Source organism: Dendrobates tinctorius, unplaced genomic scaffold, assembly GCF_039654945.1.
Source record: "Dendrobates tinctorius isolate UK_male_01 unplaced genomic scaffold, ASM3965494v1 ptg000063l, whole genome shotgun sequence".
Lineage (NCBI taxonomy): Eukaryota > Metazoa > Chordata > Amphibia > Anura > Dendrobatidae > Dendrobates > Dendrobates tinctorius.
This window is the reverse complement of record NW_027361731.1, coordinates 9,851,368-9,866,208: the sequence shown is the minus strand read 5'-3', so window position 1 is coordinate 9,866,208 and position 14,841 is coordinate 9,851,368. Positions and strand designations below refer to the sequence as shown.

General features: G+C 44.5%; 1 protein-coding gene across 9 annotated transcripts in view; it reads right to left on the bottom strand.

Annotated features, from left to right (window-relative positions):
* Window positions 1-14,841, bottom strand: part of LOC141094207 (uncharacterized) — a 258,337-nt gene that overhangs the window by 210,719 nt on the left and 32,777 nt on the right. For 2 of the 9 annotated variants that reach the window (XM_073579999.1, XM_073579998.1), the window contains exon 7: window positions 3,526-4,853. The exons of 6 other annotated variants lie outside the window; for them this stretch is intronic. In XM_073579999.1, coding sequence (XP_073436100.1) covers window positions 3,577-4,853 — 1,277 coding nt within the window. In that variant the 3' untranslated portion in view covers window positions 3,526-3,576. Of the gene's footprint in view, window positions 1-3,525; window positions 4,854-14,841 lie in introns of those variants that run through there. One more of the 9 variants, XM_073580000.1, reaches the window with a different exon arrangement.

Sequence of the window (14,841 nt, the reverse complement as noted above, 5' to 3'; positions counted from 1 at the left end):
CAATTTGCACAAGCTCATCGAAATTGGACAGTAGAAGATTGGAAAAACGTTGCCTGGTCTGATGAGTCTCGATTTCTGCTGCGACATTCGGATGGTAGGGTCAGAATTTGGCGTAAACAACATGAAAGCATGGATCCATCCAGCCTTGTATCAACGGTTCAGGCTGGTGGTGGTGGTGTCATGGTGTGGGGAATTTTTTCTTGGCACTCTTTGGGCCCCTTGGTACCAATTGAGCATCGTTGCAACGCCACAGCCTACCTGAGTATTGTTGCTGACCATGTCCATCCCTTTATGACCACAATGTACCCAACATCTGATGGCTACTTTCAGCAGGATAATGCGCCATGTCATAAAGCTCGAATCATCTCAAATTGGTTTCTTGACCATGACAATGAGTTCACTGTACTCAAATGGCCTCCTCAGTCACCAGATCTCAATCCAATAGAGCATCTTTGGGATGTGGTGGAACAGGAGATTCGCATCAGGGATGTGCAGCCGACAAATCTGCGCCAACTGTGTGATGCCATCATGTCAATATGGTCCAAAATCTCTGAGGAATGCTTCCAGCACCTTGTTGAATCTCTGCCACGAAGAATTGAGGCAGTTCTGAAGGCAAAAGGGGGTCCAACCCGTTACTAGCATGGTGTACCTAATAAAGTGGCCAGTGAGTGTATATCTATACATATATAGATCAATAGACAGATATAGATATATAAAGAAGGCCACCACCCAACATGGCTAACACAAAGCAGAACAGTGCTGATCTTGAAGGATCCTCATAAAGGAACAGTTCCATCCAATTACCGCCCAATAACCTGCCTCACAACAACATGGAATCTTCCTGTCAGGCATTATAGCCACCAAGCTACAGAGCCATATGAACCAGTACATGAATCCAGCTCAGAAAGGCATCAGAACCAACACCAGAGGCTCTAAGCACCAACTCCTAGTAGATAGAGAAGTCGCTCAAGACTCCAGATCCAGACAGACCAATCTCAGCACTGCGTGGATTGACTACAGGAAAGCCTATGACTCAATGCCACACACATGGATCTGTGAATGCTTGGCTCTCTACAATGTCAACAGGAAATAAAGAAATACATCATAAGAATGGCGCCAGAAGATGAGATGCTGAGAGAAAGCCTAAGGCAGCAACAACAAACAGTTCTGGAAGGAAAAACAGGAACATGAAGCACCATGGCAAGACAAGCCGCTGCATGGGATGCACCACCAACAGATAATGGAAGAGGCTGACATGGAGAAATCCTACCAATGGCTGGAGAAAGCTGGACGCCGAGACAGCACAGAGGCACTAATCATAGCGGCACAAGAGCAAGCACTAAGTACAAAATCCATAGAAGCAGAAATCTACCACACAAGACAAGACCCAAGGTACAGACTATGCAAAGAAACCTCAGAAACCATCCAACACATAGTGTCAGGATGTAAAATGCAAGCAGGAACAGCGTATACTGAATGCCACAACCAAGTAACGGGAATTGTATACAGGAACATCTGTGCAGCATATGGGCTAATTCCCCCTAAGTCCAGGTGAGAGACAGCAGAAAAAGTGATGGAAAATTAAAGAGCTAAAATCATGTGGGCCTTCAAGATCCAGGCAGATAAGCAGGTGTTGGCTAACCAACCAGACATTGTCATAGTAGACAAGGATCAGAAGACAGCAATGATAATAGATGTGGCAGTGACAAGTGACAGTAACATCAGAAAGAAGGAATATGAGAAGCTGGGAAAATACCAGGGCCTCAAAGGAGAACTGGAGAAGATATGGAAAGTGAAGGCAACAGTGTTTCCAGTGGTGATAGGAGCACTTGGAGCAGTGACCCTAAGTTGGAAGAATGGCTACAATAGATCCCAGGAGCAACATCTGAGCTCTCTGTCCAGAAATGCGCAATGCTGGGAACAACTAAGATCATGCGCAGAACCCTCAAACTCCTAGGCCTCTGGTAGAGGACCCGAGAAGAAATATATATATAATATTGACCCATATTCCAAGTGAAAAAGCCTAAAGAAAACCCTAAAATTATGTATCATGAAATCCGAAACAGTCAGAAAACTAGCCACATATTGGCAGACCCAAGGATTCAAACTATATACTTCATAAGTTTATAAGCCACTCCAGTGTCAGGAATAGAGAGTATGTGAAAATATAGCATATACCACTCAGGGAAGACATAACTTCCAGAGATAATTTCCATATTCATACTAAATAAATGCACAGATCTCCCAGACATTATGGTTGAACATATCCCTAGTCTTTATAATGATATTGCACTCATTCCCTGACAGACCGCAGCATGGCCATTAGTTACAAGCTGCTAATGATCTTTGGAGCAGGTAAGTTTTCCCTGAGTGGTATATATTGGGTGGTCTGAAAACGGATTCTAGTCTAGGACAATTTGTCTGCACTATTAATTGACACTTGTTACAATACCAAACTAGGGCAGTCCCTATAGGAGAAAAAATAATTATACTGTATTTTCACATACTTTCTATTCCTGACTGACCACCACTGGAGTGGCTTATAAACTTACTAAGTATATAGTTTGAAGTCTGGGGTCTCCTTATATATGGCTAGGTTACTGTTTTGGATATCATGTATAAGGATTTGCACTCACTTAGGTGCAGCAGGAGGAAAAACAGGAGGCGTGCGGGTTTATTTGCTCCATAAACCCCAAAACAACAACACAAGGTAACCGACCTTCACAGCAGGCAAAAGAAACACAAACAGTCCTTAGCTGGCCTTTGTTCCCTCAGGCCCTGTGAGCACACAGGCTAGGGCAATGTCCAGCCCGGAGGCTCCATCTTGAGCCATAAACACAGGAGGCCTTCTACCTCTCAAGTCTCAGACTATGTGCTAAACCACAACCTCCATTATGTAGGCTGTAACCACACCCACAGGTGAGGTATGGATCCCATGGGCTGGTCACATGGTCATGACCTCACTGCAGGTCCTGATGGAAAACAGGGGTAGAGTCAGCAACCTCACCCAGAAGTGAGGTAATATGGGTAGCCAGACCCTCCCAATCTCATAGCTACCAGCAACCCGGACCCATGTGCACTAAAGACAAAATACTCTGGGTTGCATCGCAGGGAACATCCATCCCTGTGAGATATACCTCCCATTAACCACACGACCACCAGTCACACCACACATGATACATGACTTTAGTTTTTTTTTGTCTAGTCAATATTAAATAAAGTCTCCTGATGAGTCGCCTTTGGTGAGGACAACAAAATCAGTAGAAATGAGAGGCTTGGAGAGTGTGAATACGTCACCTCACCCTATATACTGAGACGTGGGGTATGTGTTTAATCCATTAGTCACCTTCTGGCTAACCTTTAGGGGGTTAATTAAGTGTATAGTTTTACATTTGGAATTAATAAAGTTTAGCTTCATCCTTTTGTCAGCAAGCATGAGGAATGACAAGAGCCAACACATTTAAGATCTAATTTTGGTTAAAACTATTCCAACATTATGAACATAAAAAAGGCTTCTCCCCTGTGTGACTTCTTGGATGTTTATTAACAGTTTATTTCCAAGTAAACTTTCCCACATTAAGAAAATGAAAAAGGCTTCTCCTCTGTGTGAGTTATCTGGTGACTAGCAAGAAGTGCTTTCCGGGTGAAACGTTTCCCACATTCTGAACAGGAAAAAGGCTTTTTCCCTGTATGAGTTATTTGGTGTTCATCAAGATTCCCCTTGCAAGTAAATAGTTTCCCACATTCTGAACATGAAAAAGGCTTCTCCCCTGTGTGGGTTCTCTGGTGTATAATACAAGCTGATTTATGTGTAAAACATTTCCCACATTCTGAACATGAAAAAGGCTTCTCCCCTGTGTGGGTTCTCTGGTGACTAACAAGATCTGCTTTCCGGTTAAAAGACTTCTCACATTCTGAACATGAAAAAGGCTTCTCCCCTGTGTGGATTATCTGGTGCTTAACACAAGCTGATCTCCAGGTAAAACATTTCCCACATTCTGAACATGAAAAAGGCTTCTCTCCTGTGTGGGTTCTCTGGTGCATAATACAAGCTGATTGATGTGTAAAACATTTCCCACATTCTGAACATGAAAAAGGCTTCTCCCCAGTGTGGATTCTATGGTGATTAACACAAGCGGATTTATCTGTAAAATATTTCCCACATTCTGAACAGGAAAAAGGTTTCTCCCTTTTGTGAGTTCTCTGGTGTCTAACCAAATGTGAGTTACGTGCAAAATATTTCCCACATTCTGAACATGAATAAGGTTTCTCCCCTGTGTGAGTTCTCTGGTGTTCAACAAAATGTGATTTTTGTGTAAAACATTTCCCACATTCTGAACATGAAAAACGCTCATCCCTTTTGTGAGTTCTCTGGTGCTTAACATAAGCTGATTTACTGTTAAAACATTTCCCACATTCTGAACAGGAAAAAGGCTTCTCCCCTGTATGAGTTCTCCAGTGGCAATCAAGAACTGATTTCTGGTTAAAACATTTCCCACATTCTGAACATGAATAAGGTTTCTCCCCTGTGTGAATTCTCTGGTGTTCAACAAAATGTGATTTTTGTCTAAAACATTTCCCACATTCTGAACATGAAAAAGGTTTCTTTGCTTTCAAAGCAGTTCGCTTTTTAATGCTTATTTTGTGACTTTGATTTTCCTTAGTAGTCAGTAATGAATCAGAAGACAGGACCTGTTTCATAGGATCAGATGACAGATCTTTGATGTGAAGGGATGATGGCATATTTGCAGTAATGTCATTTCCTTCAGTTGTATCTTGTAGGATCTCAAGATCATCACATTTAAAAATTAAAGATGTCAGCTGTCCCTCTGATCTCCTGGTACAGTCATCTGCTAAGAAAAACAATTTTTAATAAAATATCCTTGAGTTTTATATTTTTGAACATTTCTACTTAAACTGTCCATAAATATGGCAAGCTATGTAAAAAACTTTATTTACCGAGACAATGACAGTTCACATTCTAATAGAAAACCTTGTTGGATGAACCAGTAGTGTGTGGTGTTCAATTGTTTGTTCATTCTGCCTCCCAAATATTGAATAAAAAGAAACCAATCAATGTTATGTAGGCGAAAATAATACCAATTCTCATCTCACAAAATACAAGTCCCCACTCAGGTCCATCATCTGTCAATGGAAAAACAGAGGTTCCCACACTATTAGTGGCTCAAAGGCAGTTGAAAAGCAACAAGGTTTCTATAAACCAATCCAGCAAAAAAAAGCTCTCACTTCGTAGTCTGCTCAAACAACACTTAGGATCCCTGTATTTAGCAAAATATAAAGCTGAGTGTGTGAGTGTTTGTGTGTATCAAGCCCTGACCCTCATTATGATGTCATAATGGTTGCCATGATGACCCTGACATAATAATAGGATGCAATGGCTTAGATCATGTCATAATGGTTGCCATGGTAACGATGATGTCAATGGGTATATGGGCACGGGACTATGGGATGGTGGATATGTATGATGGGTATATGGGCACGGGACTATGGGATGGAGGATAATCATTATAATTTGTTATAACTAACCACAGTTAATTAGTATGCCCGGGCAACGCCGGGCTCTTCAGCCAGTTTAATTAAAAATACAATAAAACTCATGAAATATGCCTGGACTGAAATTATGGTATCCTTAACTTAATATTTTGTTGAAACACAAAGAAACACAGTATAACAAACGTATAAAAATACTCTGTTGTAAAAAATATATAGCAATAAACAGCAAGTGCTAGTAGAAAGATAACAAAACAGGGTATTTAGTTGATGTCAGGGACACCGCACTACAATTGCTCATAGAGCCAGTGCGCGTGTCCTGAGTACAGAAGCAGTGCTAAACGAGGTACAGGAGGGATAAACAGACGGGAGGTCAGACAAAGCCAAAGGTCATACACAGGATCACAGTACAGTACCAGGGATGAGACAGAGCGGAGAATCAGGGCCAAGCAGAGATCAAAACCAAACAGACATAGGAGGTACCAGGCAGAATCCAAAGTGATATCCAGGAAACAGACCGAGTCATACACAGAGAATCAAGTAACCAGAACACAGCACTAACACACTCAGGGGTCACCACACAATGCCAAGGGCAAGATTATAACTGACAGGGATGGGAGCGTCCTGAGGCTATAAGAAGCCTCCCCCAGAACCAGGGAGAGGCCACAATCATAGCCCCAGGTGTGCAGGTAAGCCTGCATCAGGATCACAACCTTTAACCCCAGAAATGCCAGTCATCAGTACTGGTTCCATACATTAACCCCACGTGTGCGAGTCAAACCCGTACTGAGATCATGACAGTACCCCCCTCTCAACGGGGGGCCTCTGGACCCCAGGCTTGCCCGGGTACTTAGCATGGAAAGCCCGCACCAGGCGATCAGCATGCATCAACCGGGCCGGTACCCAGGACCTGTCCTCCGGTCCATACCCCTTCCAATGAACCAGGTACTGTACCGACCGCCGTACCAACCTGGAATCTACGATATGAACAACCTCGTACTCCACTTGCCCCTCGACCAAAACAGGAGGAGCAGCAGGCTCGGAGTCTCCCCGGACTGCTTCAAAAGGTTTCAGTAGAGATTTGTGGAAGACGTTAGGGATCTTGAAAGAGGGTGGAAGGCACAGCCTATACGCCACTGGATTGATTTTTTCCACAATCTTGTACGGGCCAATGAATTTGGGTTCCAACTTGGCTGAAGGAACCTTCAACTTAAATGTTTCGCGTGGAGAGCCAAACGTTCTCTCCCACCCGAAACATGGGACCAGGTGTTCGTTTCCTGTCCGCGAAAAACTTATACCTGCCTTGAGACCTAGATATACGCCGCTGGACTTCTGCCCATGTACCTTTTAACCGCTGAACAGAGTCCTCAGCCCCGGGACACCCCGAATCCAGACGAGAAAACTCACCGAAATGAGGACTGAACCCATAATTGATCAAAAAAGGAGTCATACCCGTGGATTGACTCACCCGACTATTGAAGGCAAATTCAGCCAACAGCAGTGCATCGCACCAGTCAGTCATTCTGTCTAGCAGAGGTTAGACACCTGAGGATCTGTTCCAGGGACTGGTTAGTGCGCTCCGTCTGACCATTGCTCTCAGGATGGTATGCAGACGAAAAGGACAGAGACATACCTAATTTTTTGCAGAAAGCACGCCAAAACTTAGCCACAAACTGCACACCACGATCAGACACCACATTCAGGGGTACCCCATGCAACCGGATCACATGCTGCACAAACAACCTGGACAACGTCTCAGCTGACGAAAGTGCGGACAGGGGTACAAAATGAGCCTGCTTAGAAAACCTGTCCACCACTACCCATACCACTGTATTACCCTTATATGGAGGGAGATTTGTAATAAAATCCATGGATAAGTGAGTCCATGGCCTTTCGGGCACTGCCAAGGGTATCAGCTCCCCTGCCGGCCGGCTATGAGAGCTTTTAGAACGAGCGCAGACCCCACAACCAGCAATGAATTTTTTTATGTCCGAACCAAGGGTAGGCCACCAAAAGATCCTAGCCACCGCAAGACGTGTGGCCGAAATACCAGGGTGAGCACTCAGCTTGGATTCATGGAACTCCTGCAAGAGTTTCAGGCGAAGTTGCTCTGGGACAAACAACTTCCCCTCCGGCTTGGCCGCCGGGGCCAGCGACTGGGCTCCGTGAATCTCCCGTTCCAATTCAGATGAGACCTCTGCCATCACAACCCCAGGGTGAAGAATGGAGGACGGTGTCTCAGGGGGCGACACCGGCTGAAAACTGCGTGATAAGGCGTCAGCCTTGACATTCTTAGACCCTGGACGAAATGTAATCGTAAACTGAAAACGGGAAAAAAACAGTGACCAACGGGCCTGTCTAGGTGTTAGTCTTTTAGCAGACTCAATGTACGACAAATTTTTGTGATCCGTGATCACTGTAACCGGGTGACTGGCCCCCTCCAAAAAGTGCCTCCATTCTTCAAACGCCAATTTGACCGCAAGAAGCTCTCTACTGCCTACGTCGTAATTTCTTTCCGCAGCAGAGAACTTCTTGGAAAAGAAAGCACATGGCCTGAGGTTGGTTAGAGAGTGGCAGGCCCTTGGGACAACACCGCCCCCACCCCCACCTCAGAGGCGTCCACTTCCACGACGAATGGTTTGGACGGATCTGGCTGCACTAACACAGGAGCAGACATAAAACATTTTTTCAGCGTTGCAAAGGCCTCTTTTGCGAGCGAGGACCAATTTCTCACATCCGCACCTTTGCATGTTAGATCCGTGAGAGGTTTGACCATTTGCGAAAACCCCCGGATAAATTTGCGGTAATAATTGGCGAACCCCAAGAAGCGCTGAAGACCCTTAAGATCTCGGGGTTGCACCCAATCCGCAATGGCCTGCACCTTCTTGGGGTCCATGCGAAAACCCTCACCGGATACAAATAACGCCAAAAAGGACAACTCTTGTACACAGAACACACATTTCTCCAATTTGGCATACAAATGATTTTCTCTAAGCCTTTGGAGCACAGTTCGTACATGTTCCAAATGAGAATACTTGTCGGGGGAATATATCAAAATATCATCTAAGTAGATAACGACAAAACGACCAATGAGATCCGAGAATACCACGTTGATGAAATTCTGAAATATGGCAGGGGCATTGGTAAGACCAAACGGCATGACTAAATTTTCAAATAGTCCCTCGGTCGTGAGGAACGCGGTTTTCCATTCATCCCCCTCCCGGACCCTTATCAAATTATATGCCCCCGAAGGTCCAGTTTAGAAAACCACTTTGCCCCTGATAGTTGGTTACATAAATCGGGAATCAACGGAAGGGGGTACGTATTCCGTACAGTAATTTGATTAAGCTCCCGGAAGTCGAGACAGGGACGTAACCCGCCATCTTTTTTCTTTACAAAAAAGAAACCTGCCGCCACAGATGAGACTGAAGGACGTATGTGTCCTTTGCGCAGACTTTCAGTAATGTACTCCTTCATAGCCAAGCGCTCAGGACCGGACAAATTAAACAGACGGGCTTTGGGTAATTTAGCCCCCGGGACCAGCTCAATAGCGCAGTCAAAGGGTCTATGTGGCGGTAACGTCTCGGCCTCGTTTTCGGAGAATACATCTTCGAAGTCCTTCAGGCATTCCGGAATACCTTCCAGCTCGACAGATGATACAGACACAGATTTAACAGGTTCAACCAGCAGTGCGGATTTATCACATAACTCAAAATCATTAAACCCCCATTGAACAATCTCCCCCGTTTTCCAGTTAATAACTGGGTTATGGCGTTGTAACCAGGGCATGCCCAACACCAACCCTGCAGGTAGATTGTCCAGCACAAAACAACTTATGTTTTCCACATGAGTAGCGCCCACTCTGAGCGAAAACACATCAGACATAAAGCGAATTCCCTCCTTAATGAGGGGAGATGAGTCAATGGCCATCACCTTGATCGGAACCTTGAGCCTAACTGTCCCTATCTTGCAGTGTGTGACCAATTGGGAGTCAATAAGATTACTAGATGATCCGCAGTCCACGAAGGCTGTAGAGGAAAAAGAACTACCATCCACAAACAGTTCCACAGGCAGTACTACTTTAGAAAACGAGGAAAATGGTACCTGAGGGTCTGAGCAGCCTCCCCGTTGACTACCCAGACCTAGTCGTTTCCCGCCGACCGGGTTTGAAGACGGGCAATTCGGGCACTCCCTTTTTCAATGTCCCGTTTTACCGCAGTAAAAGCATAACTGCTTGTCCTTCCGGCGTTTCCTCTCCATATCCTTCAGGGAGAGGGCGACTTCATCCATGGGCTCAGGGGCAGTCTCTTTTCCACTGGGGAATAATGGAGTATCCACCTGCATCACCCCTCTGGCCCGCAGCCTGCGGTCCATCCGGACGGCCTGGGTCATGACGTGCTCGAGAGAGTTAGGTGGGGGATGTAACGCCAAGGCATCCTGCAGCCGCTCGGACAAGCCTCTGCGAAAGAGTCCTCGGAGTGCGGCGTCGCTCCAGGAGACCTCTGCGGCCCAGCGGCGGAATTCAGAACAAAACCACTCAGATGAGTGTTTCCCCTGACAGACACTCATCAACATGTCCTCTGCCAATCGCACTCGGTCAGGTTCATCATAAATGTGCCCGAGGGCCTCAAAGAATGCATTCACTGACATACGTTCAGGAGCAGAGGAAGTCGGAGAGAAAGCCCATGCTTGCGGAGCCCCCCGAAGTAGGGAAATAATGACCCCCACCCTCTGGAACTCATCCCCGGAGGAGCGGGGCCTTAGAGAAAAAAAAAGCTTGCATCCTTCTCTGAAAGACCTGAACTCCTTTTTATCCCCTGAGAAAAGGTCTGGCAATTTGACCGGAGATTCGGGGGACGCTAATGACACATCCCTACCCCCAGAACTAGAAGCCCCTGCATCGACAGCCCCCTGCACAGTAACCACCAACTGTTGCTGGGTCTGGGCCATCGTGCGTTGTTCCACATTGAGCTTATGGAACATTTGGGTCAAGTGCTTGACCTGATCAGCCAAGGCTTGTATGGGATCCATGAGGATAACACACCCTTTTTTTTTTTTCCCCCTCAGAGAAAAAAAAAACCTGAAATGGTCAGTTATAATGTCAGGGACACCGCACTACACTTGCTCATAGAGCCAGTGCGCGTGTCCTGAGTACAGAAGCAGTGCTAAACGAGGTACAGGAGGGATAAACAGACGGGAGGTCAGACAAAGCCAAAGGTCATACACAGGATCACAGTACAGTACCAGGGAGGAGACAGAGCGGATAATCAGGGCCAAGCAGAGATCAAAACCAAACAGACATAGGAGGTACCAGGCAGAATCCAAAGTGATATCCAGGAAACAGACCGAGTCACACACAGAGAATCAAGTAACCAGAACACAGCACTAACACTCAGGGGTGACCACACAATGCCAAGGGCGAAAGTATAACTGACAGGGATGGGAGCATCCTGAGGCTATAAGAAGCCTCCCCCAGAACCAGGGAGAGGCCACAATCATAGCCCCAGGTGTGCAGGTAAGCCTGCACTGGGATCACAACCTTTAACCCCAGAAATGCCAGTCATCAGTACTGGTTCCATACATTAACCCCACGTGTGCGAGTCAAACCCGTACTGAGATCATGCCACTTGATAAGTTTTTTGCAAAAAATGTATACTAAGCAGTTATAAATACATCGGATAGGGACTGATTTGATGGGAATACCTTGACATTTGGTAGAGCGGCTTAGTATACATTTTTTTCAAAAAACATATCATCTAAATACCCTATTTTATTATCTTTTTACTAGCACTTGCTGTTTATTGTTAGATATATTTTTTACAACAGAGTATTTTTATACGTTTGTTATACTGTGTTTCAGTCTTTTGGTGGTGTGAACACTGTCCTACCGACTTGTTCGCTGTGTGCATGGCCCATGTGTTTGTATTTAATATTTTGTTGCCTAACCTTTTGAGGCAATCACTGCAATCAAACAATTTCTGTAACTGTTAATCAGACTTCTGCACCTCTCGAGAGGTATTTTGGCCCACTCCTCAAGAGCAAACTGATCCATCGTGTTTGAAGGTTGCCTTTTCCAGACGGCATGTTTCAGCTCTTTCCAAAGATGCTCAATAAGATTTAGGTCAGGGCTCATAGAAGGCCACTTCAGAATAGTCCAGTGTTTTCTTCTTAGCCATTCTTGGGTGTTTTCAGCTGTGTTTTGGGTCATCATACTGTTGCAAGACCCATGACCTGCGACTGTGACCAAGCTTTCTGACACTGGGCAGCACATTTCTCTCTAGTATCCCTTGATAATCTTGAGATTTCATTGTACCCTGCACAGATTCTACACACCCTGTGCCAGATGCAGCAAAGCAGCCCCAGAACATAACAGAGCCTCCTCCATGTTTCACAGTAGGGACAGTGTTCTTTTCTTGATATGCTTAATTTTTATGTCTGTAAACACAGAGCTGATGTGCCTTGCCAAAAAGTTCCATTTTTATCTCATCTGTCCATAGGACATTCTCCCAAGCTTTGTAGCTGGTCAACATGTAGTTTGGAAAATTCCAGTCTGCCTTTTTTTATGATTTTGTTTTAAACAATGGTGTCCTCCTTGATCGTCCCCCATGAAGTCCACTTTGGCTCATACAACGACAGATGGTGCGATCTGACCCTGATGTCCCTTGAGCTTGATGTTCACCTTTAGGCTGCCTTAACATGTGCCATATTTTTGCGGGCCGTTTTTGCAGCCCCAATAGATTTCTATTGTGCCGCAAAAACGGCCCGCAAAAATACATCGGAGTACTGTGCGATGTATGGCCGTGAGGGCCGTGAAAAAAAATATCAACCTCCATTTAAAACTATCAATGGTAGAGCAAAAACAGTAGCTTGTTTTTGCAGTACACTGTATTTGCGGATCGCCTTTTTTTCCCTGCCATATGTTACAACAGGGAAAAACGGCGATCCGAGGTTTTTTGCAGCACGTTATTGAGGGAGACCACAAAAATCAAGGCAATACGGCCCGCAAAAACGGGTCGCAAAAAAAAAACAAAAAAAAAAAAAAAAACGGCATGTGTAAAAGTAGCCTTAATCTGTTTAGAAGCAGTTAATCTGGGCTCTTATGTTACCATTCCTATTATCCGTCTCTTTGATTTGTCATTAATTTTCCTCCTGCGGCCACGTCCAGGGAGGTTGGCTATAGTCCCATGAATATTAAATTTCTGAATAATATGTGCAACTGTAGTCACAGGAACATTAAGCTGCTTGGAGATGGTCTTATAACTTTTACCTTTAACATGTTTGTCTATAATTTTCTTTCCAATCTCCTGAGACAACTCTTTCCTTCGCTTCCTCTGGTCCATGTTGAGTGTGATACACACCGTGTCACCAAACACAGTGTGTATCTGTAGCCTCTATACAGGCCACTCACTGATACCAAGATTGTAGACACCTGTGATGATAGTTAGTGGACACACTTTGATTTAACATGTCCCTTTTGTCACATTATTTTCAGGGGTACCATCATTTCTGTCCAGGCCTATTTCACAGGTTTTATTTTTTAAAAAATTCTGTGGAAGCATGGTGAAAAGCAATGTCTGACTTTCATTTTTTCATTTTTCATAGATTTTTTATTTATTATTACTTTTGTCAGATTCAAATTATTTCTGTGACGATTGAGGGCTTTTCTGTCATTAAACGAGGGGAACCAACAATTTTGACCACATGTGTACAGATTATAACCCTCAGTGAATTTATAAAATGGAATCACTTTATGGGGATTTCTTCTATTCTGGTTTTCTGTCATGTGGTTATATTAGGGCTCCTGCATATGGTGTGTCCAATCTCATCTGGGATCTGTTCCTGGTCTCTAGCTGGAGTAATCTGCTTCCTACTTCAGCCAATTGCAAAGTACCACACCCTACCAAAGCATATTGCCGTTGTTCTCCCCTGGTTCAGTCCTCTGTTCCTCAGCTCACGGCTTGTGTATTTGTTTCCTGCTGTGACCGTGGCCCGTTACTGACTACTCTTGTGTCTTCTGATTCTGTATTCTGTCCTTCTGGTTCTGACCCAGCTACCTGACTATTCTTCTTGCCATCTATCACCACAGAATAGCAGGTAACACCATGGTCCAAGCCTAGGGGTCCCAGTGTAAGTCCAGATCCATGTAAGGGTGTTAAAGGGCGATGAGCATGAGATATGGAAAGCAGAGAAGATAGTGCCAAGCATGTACATGGTGGACATCTTTTGAGCTGCCAGATTACCCAATACATTGTGTCTGCAAACTATTCCAGCGAGATCTGCAGTCAAATAGCTAAATGGCGCTCCTTCCCTTCTGAACACCGCCATGTGCCCAGACAGTAGTGTACAATCGTATATAGGGTATTGTGTGAAGTTGGAAAATAATTTGTAAGATCCATTTGTTTTCTATTATCCTTTGTGAAGAATTCCAGGGTTGTCACCACAAAGTGACACACGTCTGATTTTAAAAATGAGGCCTGATTAAGAACACAAAACTGGCTGCGGGAAGAGGATAGATCAGAGTATTTTGGGCACTAACTACTGTAGTCAAAAACTGTGACTATAGACAATAACATCTACTGAAATGATCAAACTCCACAGTCTTCATCAGTAATAAATGAGTAACTAGTGGTGAGACCTCTCTGGGGTAATTAGCATATGGGTCTCGGTGATTTCACAATCTAAACTATCGTAAGGGCCAATATTTTCTGTCACATGAGTTTCAAGAAGAAATATTAGACATTTAAAGTGAACTGTGTATAATAGTGCAGAGCTGAGATGTCTTAAAGGGAACCTGTCAGCAGGATTGTGCACAGTAACCTACAGACACTGTCAGGTCAGCGCTGTTATACTGATTACAATGATACCTGGTGATGAAATCCGTCTTGTGGTTGTTGTTTAATCTGTATTTGTAGTTTTCAGTTAATGAGATTCTTGTGCTTGTGGGCGGGGCTTTATGTGATGCTCTGATTACATATGCATCTGTATTGGCTAATGACAGGTCACTGATCCCTCACTGACCTGCCCCCCACTGTTACATAATACATATAATAGTGTTGATATTATTGTTAATAATGCCTATAATATTGTGGCTATTGTGAAGCTTAGAAAAAAAAATACATCCAGCAAAATGTCACCGGCGATGGCAGCGTCTGCGCAGTAGCATCTATAAGTAAGAGATAGATGATCAACAATAATATCCACACTATTATATGCATTATGTAAACATGGGGGGCAGGTCACTGAGGGACCAGCCATGACCTGTCATAAGCCAATACAGATGAATATATAAGCAGAGCACCACTTAAAGCCTCAGCCACAGCCACGCCCACA